This window comes from Pan paniscus, chromosome 14 (assembly GCF_029289425.2).
Source record: "Pan paniscus chromosome 14, NHGRI_mPanPan1-v2.0_pri, whole genome shotgun sequence".
NCBI classification, from domain to species: domain Eukaryota; kingdom Metazoa; phylum Chordata; class Mammalia; order Primates; family Hominidae; genus Pan; species Pan paniscus.
Window position 1 is genome coordinate 21,209,193 of NC_073263.2, and position 22,368 is coordinate 21,231,560.

Consider the following 22,368-nt stretch of genomic DNA (forward strand, 5'->3'; position numbering starts at 1 on the left):
AATGATGAGTAGAGCTGGACTTCCACAATTACAAACTCATGGCCAGTCTTATTTCATCTCCACCTTCTCCTTTTCCCTCAATTAGATTATGTTGGCATAGCCCCCAGGCTCATATAATTTTATTCTACATATTTTATTATGTATTTTTATTTTTATTTTTTATTTTGTGTGTATGTGTGCGTGTGTGTGTTTGAGACAGAGTCTCACTGTGTCATCCAGGCTGGAGTGTAGTGGCGCGATCTCAGCTCACTGCAACCTCTGCTTCCGAGGTTCAAGCAATTCTCGTTCATCAGCCTCCCGAGTAGCTGTGATTACAGGCGTGTGCCACCTTGCCTGGTTAAATTTTGTATTTTTTGTAGAGATGAGGTTTCACCATGTTGATCAGGCTGGTCTCAAACTCCTGGCCTCAAGTGATCCTCCCTCTTTGGCCTCCCAAAGTGCTGGGATTACAGACATGAGTAACTGTGCCCAGCTCATTATGGATTTTTAAAAGATGAGTGCTCATAAAAAGAAAACCCACACACCAATATTTTGTTTTTGTATTTCTTAATAATGCTTATAATCCAATGGACACAAACATTTACTGAAGAAAAAAAGTTGTGTAAATTGCTAAAAATGCTAGGAGGCTGGGGGACACTAACAGAAAGAAGATTAAAAAGTCTGTTGTATGAGTGTTGTGTAACACTTCCACATCTCAGGGAGAGGGATCTGTGTTGTCATAAAGTACACTTACGAAAATTAGTGACAGCACAACATTTGAGGTTGCAAAAAAATATTTTTTCTGGAAACACATTTATGGAACAGATTGTGTATGTCAGAAGAATTTGATTGGTATTTTAAAATGTGTTATAATATCTCCAAAGTTCGGTGTAGCCCACCAAAGGAGACAATTCACACTTTCTTTCCTTTGCTCCTTTTCAGCTGTAAAATGTACATCTCAAGCACATCAAAGATGGTGACAGAGAAGAGTTAAGAAAGACAGCACATCCAGAGGAGCAAGGGACAAGATCTAAATAATTTCATGAAATGTTCCTTGATCCCAAGATTTCTGCAGAAATGTTCAAGTCTGTGATATGTATTCTTGTGCATTGAGACATCCAGAATTTAATAGCCTGTTCTTAACTGTGCAGAAGACCAAGCCACTAAGTAAATGCAAATGCTTTGACATTTTTATTGTTTCTTAAAAACCCAAATGAAAATTTCAATTTCATCATTCATTCCTTTTCCCCAAAGCCAGTCTGCTGGTTAGCTGTCTTTAGTCTACAGCATGGTGTGAACACGTGGTGTTGGCACCACCACCCAGAGGCCATCAGCAGGGCAGGAGGCTGGGCATCTGGCAGCAGGATCTGGCTTTTCTCCAGAGCTTCTTTCTCCAATTGACTGGGTTGCCCTGAGTTTCTTTTGCGCTTCCGAGACTTGGATACACTGAGATGGTCACCATTCAGTGGCTCTCACAGACAATGACCTTATGGTCTTGTCTCCAGCTAGAGACAGTGGAGACCTGGTAAGGAGGGTGGAGCCAGGTATGACAGGTAACTCCCAGGTGGGCAGGCCTGCGCCTTGCACACAAGCAGACTGGTGGCTGGGAGTGTTGGCGACTGCTGCCACCTGCTTGGCCTACAGGCGGGTGATACCACAGCTTTGATTCATTCGCCTCATCACTTCCTCTGGCCACAGCCACAGTGACCTCTTCCAGTTGTGAGGACTTCATGGCAACCTTTGGGTGTTGAGAGTTTCCTGGGTGTGCTTCAGATGGGGGCAAAGACCTAGGGGCCAGGACGTGTTTGGCAGAGACAAAGAGCTGTCTCACAGGAGCTCCTGCCATCGGTGGGCGCTTCACACGTGGAGCCCAGACACCGGGACTGTGGGGTCCGCTGCAGAGCTGTACCTAGTTTGGGGGCACCTCAGCCTGGGGGCTTCCCTAGGCAGAAGCACCAGCCGGGTAGAGTGAAAGGGTCTTCTGGGCTGCTTGGGGAAGTGGTGACCACGGAGGTCCGTCTTCCAGGAGACGGCCACAGGATGCGCGGGAGGTGTGATCTGTTTCCACCCAGGGCCTCTGAGGGTAGGCGCCAGGCCCAAGAGGTCCCCTGGCTTCCTGGGGTGCCTGAGGCCTGCGGGCTGGTGGCTGGCAGGGCTGGGCCACTTCCCAACCTGTGGACCTGTGCCAGAACCCGGGCGGGGTTCGCAATGAGGAAGCACCCGGACCCCAAGAGTGTGCACTGGGCCCTGGAGCAGGCCGGCCAGTGGGTCGAGCAGGGGCAGCCCCAGGTGCCAGGGTCGTGAGAGGTGAAGTCTTCCAGGCTTCTGGGTCGGGTGAGGACTTGGAGAACTTTTACGTCTAGGTAAAGAATTGTAAATGCACCAATCAGCGCTCTGTGTCTATCTAAAGGTTTGTAAATGCACCAATCAGCTCTCTGTAAAATGAACCAATCAGCACTCTGTAAAATGGACCAATCAGCAGGACGTGGGTGGGGCCAAATAAGGGAATAAAAGCAGGCCCCCCCTGGCGACCATCACGGCAACCAGCTCAGGTCACCTTCCACGCTGTGTAAGCTTTGTTCTTTTGCTGTTCGCAATAAGTCTGATTGCTTCTCACTCTGGGTAGGCACCAACTTTATGAGCTGTGACACTCACTGAGAAGGTCTGCAGCTTCACTCCTGAAATCAGCGAGAACACGAACCCACCAGGAGGAACGAACAACTCCAGATGCGCCGCCTTAAGAGCTGTAGCACTCACCGCCAAGGTCTGAAGCTTCACTCCTGATCTTTAAGAACTAACACTCACCGCGAGGGTCCGTGGCTTCATTCTTGAAGTCAGAGAGACAACCCACCAATTCCGGACACAGTTGCACGCTGGGTAAGGAGGCAGTCGCTGCGGTGCTGCGCGTGGGCGGTCTGACCTGCTCTCACGCAGGGGCCTGGCGGGTGCTGGGCATGGCGGGGAGGGTGCTGCTGGGGTGCCCCACACTTCTGACTGCAGGCCTGAAATATCCTCTTGGTATTCCTATGACATTTCCGTCCTCCACTTGGGGGACGTTTGTCTTCTGAAGTCTTCAGACTCTTTGACGCCATCGAATGAAATGAAAAAGTGTTTCATAGCCACATTCTGACTTATTCCGGAGTACTGTAAAGACTAGATACATTAGCCATTTTATTCTTACAAAATTAAACGGTGGTGGTTTCTCAATCTCATCACTATGGACACGCAGGGACAGAGAATTTTTTGTTGTTGTTGTGGGGTGGGGGGCTGTGCTGTGAATTGCAGGGTGTTTAGTGGAATTCCTGGCTTCTACCCACCACATACCACCTGCCAGTAGCACCCCCACTCCTCCCTGCCTCAACTGTGAAAAGCAAATATCATGTCTCCAGATGTTGCCAAATATCCCCCAGGGAACAAAATCACCCTCAGCTGAGAACCACTGCCCTAGAATGTCAGCTCCAGGAGGGCAGTCAGTTTTGCATGTTCTGTGCATCCCTAAATCTGTGATGCCTACAACAATGCCTAGCCCTCAGTAGGCACTTAGTAATTACTTCTTGAGTGAATGAATATTATCTTAGTGATTTTTATTACAATGGGAAAAACCTGTTGTGATAAAACTCCTGTTTTTTCAATGGGGTTTGTGAGTTTCTCACTTGGGACTTATGAATATGCAAGCTGAGTAAAATTTTGTCAAGTACTGGATTGAATATTCCTGAAAAAAATGTATTTGTAGAGGCTGGTCTTCATGCTTTGGATAGTAGTATTGAGTTCTTATTCTGGCTTCATACCATTAATAGTTAATATCTTAGGGCTTAATGTACATTTAGGATTAGGCTCATTATTAATGGTAGTGGATATAAATCATTTTTTTCAAATTACCTTTTTTGGGGACTGATTTTGTCTGATTAGATAGTTGTTTCTATCTTATAATAAAGCTGGAGAGCAGAAGCATGAGCCCTGCTAGTTTGTTCTTGTTCACTGGCATTTTAATGTTTTAGCATCATCAGTCTGTAGAGTTTTCGCAGGACTCTTTTAAAGCCAGATATTGGCCAGGGACGGTGACTCAGTCTGTAATCCCGGTGCTTTGGGAGGCCGAGGTGGGTGGATCACCTGAGGTCAAGAGTTCAAGACCAGCCTGGCCAACATGGTGAAACCCTGGCTCTACTAGAAACACAAAAAATTAGCCGGGCATGGTGGCAGGTGCCTGTAATCCCAGGTACTCGGAAGGCTGAGGCAGGAGAATCGCTTGAACCTGGGTGGCAGAGGTTGCAGTGGGCCAAGATCATGCCATTGCACTCCAGCCTGGGTAACAAGAGTGAAACTCTGTCGCAAAAGAAAAAAAAAATCCAGGTATCCGTTCTCATCAGGCTTATTTTCGTCAACACTAGAGAATATAACTGGTAAAACCACCTAACTGGGTGCACAGAAACTTCAACCCTTAACAATTTATTGAAAGCTCACGGTCAAGTAAGGACACCTCTCATGAATCCTTCAAGTCACAGAACTTATGATCTTTTGTCTTGCATATCATGACATGAGGTCATCTTACTTAGGGCCTATAAATATATATAGATATAGTTCTTTTTTTTTTTTGAGGTGGAGTTTCCTTCTTGTCACCCAGGCTGGAGTGCAATGCCTCGATCTTGGCTACCTGCAATCTCTGCCTCCCAGGTTCAAGCGATTCTCCTGCCTCAGCTTCGTGAGTAGCTGGGATTACAGGCACCCACCACCACGCCCAGGTAATTTTTGTATTTTTAGTAGAGACAGGGTTTCATCATGTTGACCAGGCTGGTCTCAAACTCCTGACCTCAGGCGATCCACTCACCTCAGCCTCCCAAAGTGCTGGGATTACAGGTATGAGCCACCGTGCCCAGCCTATAGTTCTTAAAATATATATATATCCTCGAATGTACATATTTGTTTGATTAAAATTAACAATGCGTAGAAGTTTTAATATTTTGTTCTCATACCATTAGTTTATCCCATGTGGTATGACACTCCCCTTTAAGAACCCCAGGCTAGTGCATTTTACATCACATCCAATCTCCACAGCCTGGCATTCTCAGTTGTGGCAGAGACAGTGTTATACATTCACCAAATCTCATTTTATTTTCTTTTTCTGGGGCACACGGAAGATATATTTCCCAGCTTCCCCTGCAGTGAGGTGTGGCCATGTTCTCACACTCTGGCCAATGGCATGTGAGGAGAGCGGACTGTGTCCATTCTCAGCCGAAGTAGCTAAGAGCCAATGTACCTTCCTCCATGCCCCGCCTCTTCATCTTCTGCAGGGCTCTTAGAGGCCATGCATGCCAGCAGGGATAGCTAGGGTAGGTCTCTTGTTGACGGAGAGCTGCTGAGGAGAAACACACAATCTACATTTCGCTGACTTTCTTGTGTTAAGAGACTGAGATTTTTGTGGTTGGTTGTCACAGCAGCTGGCATGGATTACCTTGACTAATACACTGGCTATCTATTAATATTCCCTATGTAAATTCTCCAATGCAGCTCTCAATTATTTACTGTCTATCATTGCCATCACTTTGAAGAACGTTGTACAGCAAAATGAAACCCAATATTATATTATTAAAAGACTGTTGTCGAGGCTTTAGCTCAGTAAGCCATATTGTATGCCCTGATAAGAATCAACAGGGGAAGTTTCTCTTAGTTCTAGTGATAATAAAAGACCCCTCACCTTGTACCCAGCCTGCTCTTTTGGACACTCTGCGTCTTGGTTGTGATCATGTTTTCCTCAGTTCTGACTCTGTGGCTCATGTCTAGTAATTGGGCTTTCTGATCTGCATTATTCTAGTTTTCTACCTTTGTTTTCCTGCAACACCACAATTTCTTGCTAAAAAATAAAAACAATTCCTTTTTAGGCGTTTATTCAAATGTCTCAAATATTTTTTGGTAAAGAAGCTGATATAAAGATATTTTAAAATATGTAGACTTTTATCATTTTATTTTATTTATTTATTTTTTTGAGACGGAGTCCTGTGCTTCTTGCCCAGGCTGGAGTGCAATGGGGGGATCTCGGCTCACTGCAACCTCTCTCTCCTCGGTTCAAGCAATTCTCCTGCCTCGGCCTCCTGAGTAGCTGGGATTACAGGTGCCTGCCACCACGCTGGGATACTTTTTTGTATTTTTAGTAGAGACAGGGTTTCACCATGTTGGCCAGGCTGGTCTTGAACTCCTGACCTCAGGTGATCCACCCTCCTCGGCCTCCCAAAGTTCTGGGATTATAGGCATGAGCCATGGCGCCCGGCCAATAATTTTTGGATTGTCATATTTTTCAGTTAGGATATTATCTTCTTGAGAGTTTGCAACATGTTTTCTAGATTTTTGGTAGCTCTCTTCATAATTTTTAAGAATTATTTATTGGTTGATTGATTAATAAAGATATTAGTATATGTTGATTTAAAGTGTTAAATTTAAAATGGAATTAGATGAGACTAATGGAACAGGAGAACTTAGGAAAGGGGACATTATAATACTAAACAATTAGAGAGCAGAAACAAATCTGTAGGTGTATTTAGATGGTGCACACATCTTTTGTTACATATTTTCTATATTTCAGTTCAAAGGATCTCAGAATGTATTGCAATCATTTTGTGAGAAACATTTAATTTCTCATTCAAATGTATAGATTGAGAAGCACAATAACCTAAGATATTATTTAAGCAGAACATAGTGCTCACGAATTTCATTAAAAATCTTTTAATAAAGTGAAAGGAGAAAAGCAGTGAGATAGCACATGTGCACATGCAAAATTTTTTATTATAAGAATTGTCTAAGTATATTTTCCCCTAGTGCAAATACCGAAATTATCATAGCTGCGGAGAAACACATACTGACACACGGTATTGTGACTTTTTTCCACAGATGATGGCAATGATGAATGACACAGCACTGTAAGTGCAAATAAGGACATGACATTAGCCCTATCTTAAGGCTGCCAGTATTGGATGGGAAGGCAGCTCTGCATCCTAAAGGCCACCAGTCCATACAGAAGGTGCTGTAAACCATTTCCATCCTTCCCTAGAGATTTGTGATGTTCCCCTGGGACAGGCTTTGAAAAATCACCATGGCTGTGGGTCCTTATTAACCAGCCACTCCTCAAAGAACTGTCTGCAGCTTCAGAAAGATACACAGTGTTTGAAAGCATAATCATTCTGAATGAATATTCAGAAAACATAAATATATATGCTGATGTATATGTATGTGTCTAACATTCGCTTATTTGAGGAACAAATAAATGCTTATTTGAATTTGTTGGTATAAAATACCTTTTTGTCTATGGTAATACAGTGTGCCCAGAAGGATGAAAAATTCAAGAATAAAGTAAAGTACTATTCATCCATATATAATACAGTATTATATCATATAGTATAGATCTGAAGCATTCTTGGAAAAAAAAAGAAAAAAAAAGAAGGTAGCTCTTTGTCAAAATTTCACAGTGCTTCTTTCTGAAGCCTTATCAAAGTTCTAAATCCTTTTTTTGGCATGTGCGAGGGTCTTCAAAAATACTTTCTTCAGAGATCAAAATTCTAACTTTCAGATTGGGTTAAATACATTTTATAATTCATCCTGCAGCTGTTGGAGCTGTAAGGAAGTAAAATGAGAATTGCTTTTTAGGGTATATTTCTCAGCAAAGCAGTTTTGAAAATGAAACCAAATCTTCATGCTCCACTTGACATTGGAATTTAAAGTTATTTTTACAAGCTCCAATGCAGTAGCTATGTGAAACATTAAAGACTTATTAGAATATAGTAAGTTAATAGTTAAAGCAAGTTTTCTTCTAACAGTTTGTTCAATAAATAAAAGCCACGAATACAAATTATATCTTGTTATCAGCTTTCATGCCTTTTTTTCATATTTACGCTTAAACCAAACCACACATTTTCTTGTGTAAAATGTTTCCTCCCTTTTAATTATAGCCTGATTTGCTGCCTCAGCAGGTAGAGCTTTTATTAACTTGAAAGTGTATTTGGTGCAAGTGGGAGATGTGGAAGCAAACCCTTAAAGGAAAATCACACTTTCCCTGAAATGCAGTGTGGCATGTAAATATAACCTTTACTATGTCCCTAGAATATTGAGGGATGGGAAAATTTTCAGGAATCCCTATCGGGGATAGATCTGCTTTCGATTTTACAAAAGAGTGACTGTATGGAGTCACTGAAACCAAACAGGAAAAAAAAAAAAAAAAAAAAAAAGAGGAAAAAAAGGCTTCACATTGAAAGTAAAGGCCAAGAAAGAAATAAGCCACACAAAAGTGTGAGCAAAGGAAAAAAGTGTCCATCTTTTTTGTTTGTCTTTGACTGGAAAGGCCTTTGACCCTAGGCAATACTGTGCAGTGAATACTTTTGTCCTTTGTCATATTTTCCTTCCTCCTTTCATGACACCCCCGACAAGTAGCCTGTGTACCATTCCTGGAGGGTCTGGCCCAGAGCTGACAACTAATCCCTGGTAAGGCCTATATAAAAGGCTCTTTTCAGAAAAGGGTGACTTGCGTCCCTCCACTGACTGCAAGGACACAGGCTGAAAAGACAGCTTAAAGATCGAGGGGTTTAGGTTCATTTACAGTCAAGACTGTTAAATATCAGTTCCATGTGAATTCTGGAAGTCTTTAAAAATGAGAGAACTTCTCACATGTCTGAGACAGCTTAAATCTTGACTTTAATCTGGGGCAGCAAGGAAGATGTGGTAGCTAAAGTGCAAATTCTGGGTAACCTTATCATGCTTAAAGGCAGAATTCCAATGTCAGGCTTTTTTTATATACAAAAAGTTGTTTGAGGTCTTATCATTCCTGTTTTGTAAAATTCTAAAGAGCTGCGAAGCCCAGTTTGGGAGCAATTAGTAGAAAAACCTCATGTTATATATTTAAATGAATAATAATTAAAAACAAAACCAAAATAACTGAAACTGAACAAAAATAATGGCTTGCCCAACAGACAATGACAGAGTCAAAAACAGAAAATTCAGGTTTCCTCGTATCAATTTAGCACCCTTCCCATAACAACATACTACTTTTCAAATTCAAGTTACAACGAATTAGCTAGTTGATGAGCTTTTTACAAATAACTAAAACGTTCCATTAAATACAGTACAGCTGAAGACCAGCCTATCTTTCTAATAAGCACAGATATTTACTGGAATCAGTGTGGAAAATTCTGACTAGTTTAGATCAGTGCTTTTCAATACTGTAATGTGCAAACAAAATAACTTGGGCACCATGTTCAAATGTAATTTCAGGTTCTGTAGGAATAAAGTAGAGCTGGCATTTCTAAGAAGTTCTCAAGAGTTTCTGATGCTGCTAGTCTGAGGACCACTTCAAGTAGCAAGAGTTTAGACTGAGAATGGAGGAGAATGGAGGAGGTGCGAGTAGTTTTCACCTTAGGCAGGTGACATATACAGTAGGAGATGAAACAAATAAGCAGAAGTAAGATGACACATAAATATATCCTAAACATCTGATTTTTACATGTAAATTATTTCTTTGTGAATGATGGATTTTTTTCCCAATTAGATGGAAGGCCCCTCCCGGTCAATACCTTTTTCATTTTTTACAGGGTGTCTAGAAAACCACAGTTAAGAAATGCCACCTGACTGACATGATCATAGATCACTGGAAATACCAGATGAAAATTCCAGGTGGAGCCTGGTTATTTCATTCTTGTGATAAAATTCCTTTCAGCAATGGATTATCCAAACGACTGGGTTGTGGGTTTCTTTGCAACTTCATTAATTCCCCAAGTATTTGCCACTTCAGAGGCAGCATAGAGGCAGGCAATCTCTTTGATGCCTGGGAGATTCTGCAGATTTCAAGGCCAATGGACAGAGTGTCTGTAGATAAATGGCTGTGAACTGTCTCTGGTTAGACCAGAGTCAGGGTAAGGAAGCAATGAAAAAGACTGGAGTTTCCTCAAAAATAGTTAAAAGCTGTGCTGTCCAGTAGAGTAGGCACTAGCCACTTGTGGCTTTTTAAATTCTAATTCATTAAAATTAAATGGAAAGCTTAAATCAAGTTCAGTAGTCTCACTAGCTACATTTTAAGTGATCAATGACCACATGTGGCCAGTGCCTACTGCATTGAATGGCACAGATACAGAACATTTCCATCACCACAGAAAGTTCTACTGGACAGCGCCGCTACTCAGGGAGATAGAAAGGATGAAAGCTTGATTCGAGTGGTGGCTGGAAGTTCTGAAGGATGTTTAACTAGGCAGTGGTTGCTCTCATGACAGCATGTAAACTGGAGTAGGAAGCTAATGGAATGGGCAGGTTTAGACTGGGCAGTAAGGGTCTTTGTGTACAGGGGAGGGAGAGATTCTCATGGTTGGCCAGGGATAATGAATGGCTCAGTACCTCAGAGCCTCTGACAATTAATACATCTTCTGTCTATTGAAAGGCAACTTACGGCTGGGCGTGGTGGCTCACACCTGTAATCCCAGCACTTTGGGAGGCCAAAGTGGGTGGGTTACTTTCAGCTCTGGAGTTCAAGACCAGCCTGGGCAACATGGTGAAACCCTGTATCTACTAAAAATAACAAAAAAATTAGCTGGGCTTGGTGGTGCACACCTGTAATCCCAGCTACTTGGGAGGCTGAGGCTGGAGATCATGCCACTCTACTCCAATCTGGGCAACAGAGAGACACTGTCTCAAAAGAAAGAAAGAAAGGCAACACACAAATGATGAAAAGGTAAAGTACGGGGAAAAACAAAGAAAGATGAAACATTACTTGTTCACATTATAACCCATATTTTTGACTCACATTTTCTATGAGCAGTGGGTACACACCACCTTACCCCGCCAATCCTTCCTAGAACCCAGCCGCTCAGGAAAACATTCTATCCACCTGAGCATATAGTGCTTTCTGCAGTGCTGTAGTCTAGTCTACTTCTTTATATACCTTTTATGGTGGGTGCTCTACTCTTAGATTTTGTGGCTCTGCCTGTGGTAGACATCTGCTCTTGAGTTACTCAGCTCAGCCTGTGAAATCTTACTTTTGTGCTCAGGGATCAGGATCAGAGGTTCTGCTTTTATGTCTTATGACATTTTCTGATAATTGTTTCCATTCGTTCATTCAACAAGTATTTTTATTAAACACCTACTAGATACCAGACATTTGCTGACTCTTCTATTTTCTTCTCTTCCTCAGTGACAGCTTCATTGTTCTGGTTGAGATTTAAACATTAATAAAATGAAATTGCAAAGCCAGAACTTAATATTACAAAATATGTTCTAAGTAGAGCAAACCACATTGTTTAGAAATCTGGGCCAAATGGATTAACATCTATCTCAGGAGCTGAGAAACTTGTATGGCTTTATGCTGTGGTCTAAGAGCTCCTCTGAATACTCAACATCCTTAAGTCCCTGTATCAGTTTCTTAGAGTTGCCACACAAATCACCACACACTGGGCGGCTTAAAGCGACAGGTATGTATTTTCTCACAGTGCTGGAGGCCAGAAGTCTGAAGTCAAAGTGTCAGCAGGGCTCTCTGAGGGCTCGAGGGACGCGTACCTCCCTGCCTCTTCCCGGCTCTGCAGGTTACTGGCCCTCGTTGGCTCTTGCCTGGCCTGAGCTGCATCGCTCCAGTCCCTGCCTCCCTCACCAGAGGGCTGCCTTCTCTGTGTGTCTGTGCCCAATCTCCTTCTCCTTTCTCTTAAAAAGATACCCGTCACTGGATGGAGCTGGAGGCTATAATTGTAAGCGAACTAACACAGGAACAGAAAACCAAATACCACATATTCTCACTTATAAGTGGGAGCTAAACATTTAGGACACAGGGACATAAACATGGGAACAACAGACACTGTGGACCACCAGACAGGGGAGGGAGGGAGGTGTGGGTTGAAAAACTACCCATCGGGTACTATCATCACTACCTGAGTGCAAAATACACATGTAATAAACCTGCACATGGACCCCCTGTATCTAACATACAAGTTGAAATTAAAAAAAAAAGATCCAAAAAAAGATTGAAAAGAAAAAAAAATGCCAGTCGCTGGATTAAGGTCCATTTTAATCTAGTAGGACCTCATCTTGGCTTGACTGTGTCAGCAAAGTGGGTCACATCTGACTCATTTCCAAAGAAGGTCACATTCACTGGTACCAGGGGTTATAACTTGAGCATATGTTTTTGGAGGACACCGTTCAACCCACAACAGTTCCCTCAAATATATATACACAGACTATACATGCAGGTCATTGATTCCAGCCCTGAGACAAGTAGTAAGGAAGCAGGACAGCAGAGAGAGGAGAGCGTGAGGTTTAACAAGAGAAGAAATAACATTACTCTGACCCTTGGTCCTTCCAGCTCCTCCAGGCAGCAGATGGGATGAGCCGTGAGGAAGATCAAAGACAGTCTGGGACCAGAGGGCAGAGTGATGAGCACACTAGACACCAAACGGGTCATAAATCACTTCTGGTCCTTTTAAGTTGCTTTTTGTGCCTTTTATTTTCTCCCTCCACTCTTTCCTACCACTTGCTGCTTCTCTCTCTGCCCTCACCATTCCATTTTCCATTCAGTCTCTCTGTCATCCTCATTCTTTGAGCCCCAAAGCAAGGAAGAAATACATTATGTGATGAAAGAACTTCCAAAGGACATTTACGTTTCCCCATTTGATTATCAGTACTTTATGAAATTTCATCATTTATGAACAAAACAACTCGAATGCAGCATTTTGAGGACAAACTGTAGAGCAGGTTTGTAAAGTTCTTTGTGCCTGATGTCAACCAAGGTTTGCTTGAGCCAGTTTTCTTAAATCTTCCATCCTGTCTTACTCATTTCCAGAGTACATGGTAGCAATGTACAGTATCTTATCAACCAATATATAGACATAGAAACAAATTAAGAAAACAGGAAGGACATCTCTTAACATTTCTTAAAGGGTTGGCTCATGTTACTGGTTAATCTACCCTGATTTCAATGAGACTTTTGGTCATTCCTATTACAAATATTTATAATATGCCCACTATGAACAAAGGATTTTGCTACCATGAGTGGATGATACAGAAATAAATAAGACAGTCCCTGCTTTCAAGAAGTTTGCAGTTTTGGGAGAAATATATAAACAACTCTTACATAAGGTAAAATGGGATAAATGCTGCAAGAAAGGTTCAAAGTGTTTGGGGTATATTTGAGAAAGAAGGGATTAATTATGACTGGGAGTGTTCTTAGAAGAGGTAATAGAGTTTGTGTTGGGAATTCAAAAGTGGCAAGTACACCAATAGTAGACATTCCTCAAAAGACGTTACCACTAGAGCTACTTGAGCAAAGCTGCTGAGGCAAGACAGAATAGACTATATTCTGGGAGAACACCAACAACTGTTGAGGGTGGTTCAAGAGAAGTGTCATGCAAGATAAGGCTGAAAAGAAGTTTAAAGATCCAAGAGTGAAGCATTGTGCTTTGAATTCTATGTTTAGAGGCGAATCACCAAAGTTTCTAATTGGAGGATTAGGAGATCAGTTAGAAGGCTGTTGAAATGGTCTAAAAGTCCAAAAATGAAGGGTTGACTGAGGACAGGAGCAGAGGATGTGGTGAATGGGGAGCCCAGAGGCATAAGGTAGAGGTGGAATCAAAAGGTCCTGGCAGGTGATGGGATGTTGAAGATGAGGGAAACCACGGAGCAATTAGAATCTTGGCATTGCTTTGCCATGAACGAGGAAGGGCCCAGGGAGGAGCAGCTTTATGAAGGGAGAAGAGATGGGGTGAAGAAGGGAGAGTGACAACTTCATTTTGGTCTAGTGGTATCTGAAGCTTATTATTATTATTTTTTTTAATCAGAGTCTTGCTCTGTGGCCCAGGCTGGAGTGCAGTGGTGTGATCTTGGCTCACTGCCACCTCTGCCTCCCGGGTTTAAGTGATTCTCCTGCCTCAGCCACCTGAGTAGCTAGTACTACAGGTGCCCGCCTCCATACCCGGCTAATTTTTGTATTTGTAGTAGAGATGGGGTTTCACCATGTTGGCCAGGCTGGTCTCAAACTCCTGACCACAGGTGATCTGCCTGCCTCGGCCTCCCAGAGTGTTGAGATTACAGGCATGAGCAATGGCACCTGGCCTCTGAAGTATTTTTGTAATAATGATGTAGGGAAGTCCAGCAGGTAGTGAAAATGCATTTTTGGAATTTTGAAGAGCAGTCAGGGCTAGGTTCTTAGGCTCAGAGACGAAGAGTATTAACTAAAGAATGAAGTTTACAAAGAAAGGGGATGACGAGCTCTTTTTATACTATAGAAATACTATATTATTGGCCGGGTGCGGTAGCTCACGCCTGTAATCCCTGCACTTTGGGAGGCTGAGGTGGGTGGATCACAAGGTCAGGAGATCGAGACCATCCTGGCTAACATGCTGAAACCCCGTCTCTACTAAAAAATACAAAATATTAGCCAGGCGTGGTGGTGGATGCCTGTAGTCCCAGCTACTCGGGAGGCTGAGGCAGGAGAATGGCTTGAACTCGGGAGGCAGAGCTTGCAGTGAGCCGAGATCGTGCCACTGCACTCCAGCCTGGGCGACAGAGCAAGACTCTGCCTCAAAAAAAAAATAAATAAATAAAAATAAATAAATAAATGCTATATTATCCACATTTGAAGTAAATTTATTGTATTGGGAGACACAGAAACAAAAGCATTAGCATTTACTAAGCATAACTGCCTAAAGAGGAAAAGGTATACAGAAAGGAAAAACATTAATAGGGTAAGAAAAGACTTAAGGATTCTAGGGAAAGAAGTATGTATCACCCTCAGGGCCTAATTGAAAGAAGTATTTGATTGAAGGATGTCTCATTATTGGGGGATTTAAAATTTTCTAATGGGTCATTGAAATGTTGTATAATATATTTACACAAAAATTTGGATAGGACAGATTACAGGGCTTTCCAGGCAGCCATTGAACTGGAAAAATACTTTTACCTGCTATACTTAAGTCCTTCTAATCAAGTAAAAGACATTTCTAGTTATATGTAATTTGACTATGATTTCCCCAATGGTTGCCCAAAATGGAATGGGCTTCACTGGGAGGCCTTACATTTTCCACTCAGGAAATGTTCAAGAAAAATCTGATCGGCCATTTGTTGAGGATATTTCAAAAGGCATCCCTACTTTGAGTGGGAAGCTGGCCTCAGTGACACCCCGAATGTGAGAGGTTTCCATGTTGTTTCCAGGATTGGTTGCTCAGGACTGTGTCAGGCACTGTCTATAAGAAGCTGGTTACTGTCCTCTGACAATCCTGTTGTTAATTCTCATGGAACCCAAAGTGGAAAGGACCACAGAAAATTGTAAATAATTAGTGCCTTTCATCTTTCCTCATGATTCTTATTTTTCTAACCTTTTTTTTTTAAATTTGAGACGGAGTCTTGCTCCGTCGCCCAGCTGGAGTGTAGTGGCATGATCTCGGCTCACTGCAACCTCCACCTCCTGGGTTCAAGCCATTCTCCTGCCTCAGCCTCCCAAATAGCTGGGACTACAGGCACACACCAGCATGCTCAGCTAATTTTTGTATTTTTAGTAGAGATGGGGATTTCACCACGTTGGCCAGGATGGTCTTGATCTCTTGACCTCGTGATCTGCCTGCCTTGGCCTCCCAAAGTGCTGGGATTACAGGCGTAAGCCCCTGTGCCCCGCCAATTCTTATTTTCTAACCTTTTAACGTTTTCAGTTCCTGGGTGTGAAGAATAAGAATGAAAACATGTTTTAATGGATGTTTTATTTTGTTTAAATTTTGAAAGGGGCCATAAAGAGAAGATTTATTTTTAAACAATATCTTTGAAAGTGCATATCCCCCTTTGCATGTGTCTGCTTTGCCTTCAACTTTCCACCCTGCTGTGAGTAGCACTAGAGCTGAGCCAATGCCCCTTGAACTTGGCAGCCTGAAAAACCATGAGCTAAATAAACCTCTTTTCTTTATAAATTAAAAAAAAAAAATGTTGAGCCAACTTTTCGGGTTTAAATGAAAAAATTATCAAAGTATGTTATCATAGTTGACAACTTGATACCAGTACAAAATGCCTTATATGTTTTTGAATTGACTACAACATTGAAAATTTTGTCTATACATACGTGATACACTTAATTACTTAGCTTTTTTTTTCTTTTTTTTTTGAGACAGAGTCTCATTCTGCAGCCTAGGCTGGAGTGCAGTGGCGCGATCTCAGCTCATTGCAAGCTCCGCCTCCTGGGTTCACGCCATTCTCCTGCCTCAGCCTCCCGAGTAGCTGGGACTACAGGCGCCTGCCACCACGCCTGGCTAATTTTTTTTGTACTTTTAGTAGAGACGGGGTTTCACCGTGTTAGCCAGGATGGTCTCGATCTCCTGACCTCGTGATCCGCCTGCCTGGGCCTCCCAAAGTGCTGGGATTACAGGCCTGAGCCACCGCACCCAGCCTATTTGAATTTTAATTGCTTTTCTGTGCTTGGAATATGTGTTTATGCTCACTATTGTCATATAATTAGTCCAACTGAAAATGGAAAAACTGAAAATAGTCTTCATAAATCTTTTTTAAAACATTTTTTAAATAAATTTTTTTTTTTGTTTTAATAGAGATGAGGTCTTGCTGTGTTGCCCAGGCAGGTCTCAAACTCCTGGGCTCAAATGATCCTGCTGCCTTGGCCTCCCAAAGTGCTGGAATTACAGGTGTGAGCCACCATGTAAAGACAGCCAGTCTTTGTACATATTAAATAAAAATAAAGATAAAATATAACTACTTAGTATCTTCGTCTACTCCAGTAGTGCTTTTATAATAGATTAAAAATAAGATTTTTGTTCTATCGTTTTGCCGTTTTGTAGTCAGAGTCAGTATTAGTTCAATGTGTAGTCTCGTTAGCAAGCATCATAGTCACATCTACTTTGCTAACAATAGGTGGCACCAGCACACAAGCGTCTCATCTGTATTCAACCCAACAGAAATACCAAGAGATAGGAGGGAAATAGAAAATATTCAAAATGCTCGAAGGCAACGAATTCAATTCTGATGAACAGATATGTTGGGGAGCCACGTGAAATAAGAGTTGTGCTCCAGTGGGTAGGCGCTTCAAACTATGGACATAAATGCCCAAATATGTGAGGTAGTTTGGTCTTTTATTGAGAAAAATGAAAGAAAAACAAGCTGTCTTGGGAAATGTCTAACCAGAAAATCTATCTGATTTCTCAAAATAAATTCTGAAGAATAGAGGACACCAACGATTGTACCTGTGTGTTGCACTACAACACTGGCAGAAGTAGAAGCTGCATGAGAGAGTGGGGAAGAAAAAGCAAGAAGGGTAGAAATAGGATGATAATCAAATGCCCCAGGACTTTGAAACTTCAAAAAAAAGGTGTTATGTACTTTCTGCTTATTTTTTCCTAAAATGTGTAAAAAGCGTGCTGATCATGTAGATGACTAAGAAAATGTCCTCAGGGGAGAGAAAAACCCATGAAGATGGAGAATTGATTACAATTATCATACGTTTCTCGTCACTTAGGTTTTGCATTTGTAAAACTAGCACACATGAAAATTTACTTTTATTAATTTTTTCTTATTCTTTTTCTTCCTCTTTCTTTTTCTTTTCTTTTCTTTTTTTTTTTTGAGACAGAGTCTTCCTCTGTCGCCTAGGCTGGAGTGCAGTGGCGCAATCTTGGCTTACTGCAATCTCCGACTCCTGGGTTCAAGCAATTCTCCTGCCTCAGCCTCCCGAGTAGCTGGGGTTACAGGCAGCCGCCACCATACCCAGCTAAATTTATTGTATTTTTAGTGGAGACAGGGTTTCATCATGTTGGCCAGGCTGGTCTCAAACTCCTGACCTCAAGAGATCCGCCTGCCTTGGCCTCCCAAAGTGCTGGGATTACAGGCGTGGGCCACCATGCCCCACCCTTTTATTAATTTTTTCTTAAGAAGCAGTGCAATTTGGGTGTTTATCACCAGAGTGGTGCCAACCTTCACTACACAAAGGTTTCTTTTAAAATAAGCTAAATTTAATTGTATATCACCTTGTAAAAACCTAATTGCTGTTAAATTTTCTCTTTAAACTAAAATCTTTATTGAAATAAGAGCACAACAATCAATGGATTAATTTAATACCTCTGAGTCTCCTTCATTTATTTGTGAAATGTAAGGGAGGAATATTTTAAATGTTCCTCCACTGTTGTATAAGAATGATATATGATTTAGAGCAAGAATTAAGGAAATATAAACACCCAAGTACAGCAGTACAACTAAATATCTTATGAATACTTTAAAGTTAATTCTTTAATTTTTTTCCTTCTAGTTATAGGTTGACAAATTTATTTTGAATCTTTTTTTTTTTTTTTGAGACGGAGTCTCACTCTGTCTCCCACGCTGGAGGCCAGTGGCACGGTCTCGGCTCACTGCAAACTCCGCCTCCTGGGTTCACACCATTCTCCTGCCTCAGCCTCCCGAGTAGCTGGGACTACAGGCGCCCGCCACCACGCCCAGCTAATTTTTTGTGTTTTTAGTAGAGACAGGGTTTCACCATGTTAGCCAGGATGGTCTTGATCTCCTGACCTCGTGATCCACCTGCCTCGGCCTCCCAAAGTGCTGGGATTACAGGTGTAAGCCACCACGCCTGGCCTATTTTGAATCTTTCCTAATACCAAACATCTACAGGGGTATAGTACGGCTCAGGTGGTTTTTGGACTTTATGGTCTTTGGAGTAAAAATACATTGCTTTGAATATATACACATTACTTGAATATCTTTTGCTAATAAAATATTTCCTCTATTATCTACTTTTCTTGCTTGCCTATGAAAGCTATGATTACATCTCAAATCCTAATTTTTTTTTTTTTTTTGAGACGGAGTCTCGCTCTGTTGCCCCGGCTGGAGGGCAGTGGCGCGATCTCGGCTCACTGCAAGCTCTGCCTTCCAGGTTCACGCCATTCTCCTGCCTCCCCAGTAGCTGGGACTACAGGTGCCTGCCACCACACCCAGCTAATTTTTTTTGTATTTTTAGTAGAGATGGGGTTTCACCGTGTTAGCCAGGATGGTCTCGATCTCCTGACCTTGTGATCCGCCCGCCTCGGCCTCCCAGAGTGGTGGGATTACAGGCGTGAGCCACTGTGCCCAGCCTCAAATCCTAATTTTTAAATCAAATACTTAAAATTAGTAATTCTCCTTAGCAATTCAATAAGTTTCGTAACCTAACCTTAATACTCATCAATGATACAAAATACTTTGGAAGGTGAAGCATTAAAAAACAACTTTAAGAAACATACACTACCCATATAACATATGTTTTTTAAATATTAGGTCAAATTATTTTTTTTTCATAAAATCACTCCCAACATTCCGAATTACCCAGATTGCCTGAATTTGATAATTGTCTTTACTTGTATATATCTCTCTCCAAGTAGATGCTAAGGTACTTGAAGCCAAATTACTTTCTTGAGTATTTCACTGATAATTTTTTGTGCTACTTTCTCTGCCTTCCCCAATCCTTGAATCCTTCTTAGTCTGATGTCACACATCTTAGATGGATTCTGATCCTGTCTGGGTTTCCGTCAGAAGTAATCCAGTATCCTTATTATTTTGTAAGAAACCTGCGTTTTTCTTCGCTGTGCACTTCTGCTACCACTATTCCAACTGCTTTCTTCCAGAACTTTGTAATTTCTCACCTGCTGATGTGTCTCTCCTGATCTCATTATTACTTACGTTTGTATTTTAACAGAGTATCAGAAAAGAGAGAAGATAAATGTGTATGTGCGATCTGTCTTCTTTTTTTGTGTGTGAATATATATTTTTATGTAGTCATTTTTGTTTGTAATTGAAACTCTGGGAATTCAAAATTAACATCCTTGCCCGTGAGCTTCTTATAGACACCAGAAAAAGTTTCAACCTTGTGTTCCACATTGTTCTGCTGTGCTTTGTCCAAATGAACCTTTATGAGCCGGCTGCCATCTAGTTTCACGCGGATTCTCTTGCCCACAATTTCGCTTGGGAAGACCAAGTCCTCAAGGATGGCATCGTGCACAGCTGTCAGAGTACGGCTCCTGGGACGCTTTTGCTTATTTTTTGTACGGCTTTTTCGAGTTGGCTTAGGCAGAATTCTTCTCTGAGCGATAAAGACAACATGCTTCCCACTGAACTTTTTCTCCAATTCGCGTACTAGCCGGACTTGAATTTTCTGGAAAGATTTCAGTTGAGGAACGGGAACAAAGATTATGATAGCTTTCCGACCACCACCAAGTTCGATTTCCCTGGCTGCCGTAATATTCAGCTCCCTGAGCTGAGCTTTGAGGTCCGAGTTCATCTCCAGCTCCAGAAGAGCCTGGGAGATGCCGGACTCGAACTCGTCCGGCTTCTCGCCATTGGGCTTCACGATCTTGGCGCTCGAACTGAACATGGCCTTCTCCTGGGAGAACTCGCCGAGCGCCGGCTTAGGAAGAGGTCTTCTTTAACTAGAACTGAAAGTAGTTTTATGGTTATTTGGGTGAGAATTTAAAACATTAACTTATATTGGTGGTTCTTAAAGTGTGGTCCTCGGACAGCAGCATCAGCATCACCTGGGTGTTTGTTAGCAATGCAGAATCTTGGACCTGTCCTGGACCTGCTGAATCAGAATTTCAGGGATACGGCCAAGTAGTCCTTGCTTTAAGAAGCACTCTGGGTGATTCTATTGCAAGGTAAAGTTTGAGAGCCACTAATTTAATTGGACATTCTTAGGGCGTCGATTCTTTGTTAACCTCTTTGTTTTTATATTGAGTGAATGTTTGTACTTCTCTTTATTGTTTCCTTCTTTTGACTTTCTTTTTGTTTATTTATTTATTATTAACTTCCTAAGGGCACGTGTAAATTCTAGTCTTTATTCTTTTCTAATATAAGCATATGTCTTAAAATTTTTTTGAAGTACCAATTTTGCTATATCCTCGCAAGTATTCAAATATAGTATTTCTAGCATTCATTTACACATACTCAAAATTTTCCATTACAATATCTTCTTGTACCCCTTTTTCGAGGTTTAAAAATTCCAAATACAGACTTTGGTTTACCTTTTTGTTACTGTGTTTCTCAAGTTTAGAGAATGTGGCCAGTGTGATATTTCTTTAAAATATAGAGACTTGCTTTATTTTACTTTCTGTAAATATCTCATTTGTGCTTGAGAAGAACGTATATTTTCTAATTATTGACTGTGTTCTGAATATGTTCAGTAAGTCAAGCTTGCCGTTGTGGTGTTTGAATTCTCTATAGCTATAGCTGCTGGTTTTTATTGTTTGTTTCCTTGACTTGGCTTTTCTCTTTGTTTGAGAAAGATGTGTTGAACTCTCCTGCCCCCCACCTTATGATGGTAATTTCTCAATTTCTTCCTGCAGTTCTAGCAACATTTGCTTGATACACTTTGAGATACATAAATTTTAGAATTACAGTGATTTGGAATTTCTTTTTCTATATCTTTACTTTAAAATTTTCCATAGTCCAGATGTTTTAGGTCTGATTTTTGTGAGCTGCATATGGCTGGTTTTTGCCTGTTTTTTATTGGAAAATTTGACCCACTTTTATTGGGATTATAGATATATTCATTTTGTTTCAATCATCTCACTTGGTACTTTCTATTTGTCTAGATTTTCCTATGCTTTTACCCCTTCCCTCTTGCCTTTCAAATACTGATTTGAAAAATTTTATTCATTTAATTCATTATTTCCCTGTCTACTGGCTGAAAATTATTACATTCAAAAAAAAAAAAAGAAAAGAAAATCATTACATCTATTTTCATGCTTGAAATCTCGCTAGGCATGCAATTATCCCCTGTTATCCATGGGTGATTGGTTCTAGGACCCCTAAGGATGCCAAAATTCATGGATGCTCAAGTCCCTTATATATAAAATAGTATAGTATTTGCATATAACTTATGCATATCCTCTCATATGCTTTTAATAATCCCTATTACAATGTTAATGCTATGGAAATAGTTGTTACACTATATTGCTTAGGGGTAAAGACAAGAAAAAAAAGTCTGTATATGTTCCATATAGATGGAACCATTGTAGGCTGAAGTCTATTTTCCATCTGTCATTGATTGAATCTATGAATGTGAAACCTGTGGATACAGAAGGCTGACTGTACTGACTTTATCAACACTTCCAATTAATATTTTAGTCTCCTTTTGAACAATTCAGGTCCTTAGAATGCTTTAGCACTGATCACTTTCTCCCAGCTTACATGTGATTTTCATCCATTATTTCATTCTATCCTTTTGCTTATCATTACAAATCAGACACTGCTGTTGATTCAAAAGACAAATACTTCCTTGGATTTTCCCACAATTTAAACAAGTTATTTGCCCACTGTTTCTTCCTGTATTTCAGTTACTCCTTCTGAGATTTTTTCTTTTTTCTGAATACATCTTTTAGAAGTTCCTCTAGTATAGTCTATTGGTGGTAAACACTCCCAGTTTTTAATTTATCA

The 22,368-nt window shown here is 41.2% G+C and overlaps 1 protein-coding gene across 1 annotated transcript; it reads right to left on the minus strand.

Annotated features, from left to right (window-relative positions):
* Positions 1 to 19,511: 19,511 nt before the first annotated feature.
* On the minus strand, positions 19,512 to 21,746 carry LOC100991622 (small ribosomal subunit protein eS7-like). The gene has a single exon (XM_055097164.2). It carries the CDS (start codon positions 20,306 to 20,308, stop codon positions 19,706 to 19,708), a length of 603 nt encoding a protein of 200 aa, XP_054953139.1. The 5' UTR covers positions 20,309 to 21,746; the 3' UTR covers positions 19,512 to 19,705.
* Between the last annotated feature and the right edge of the window lie 622 nt (positions 21,747 to 22,368).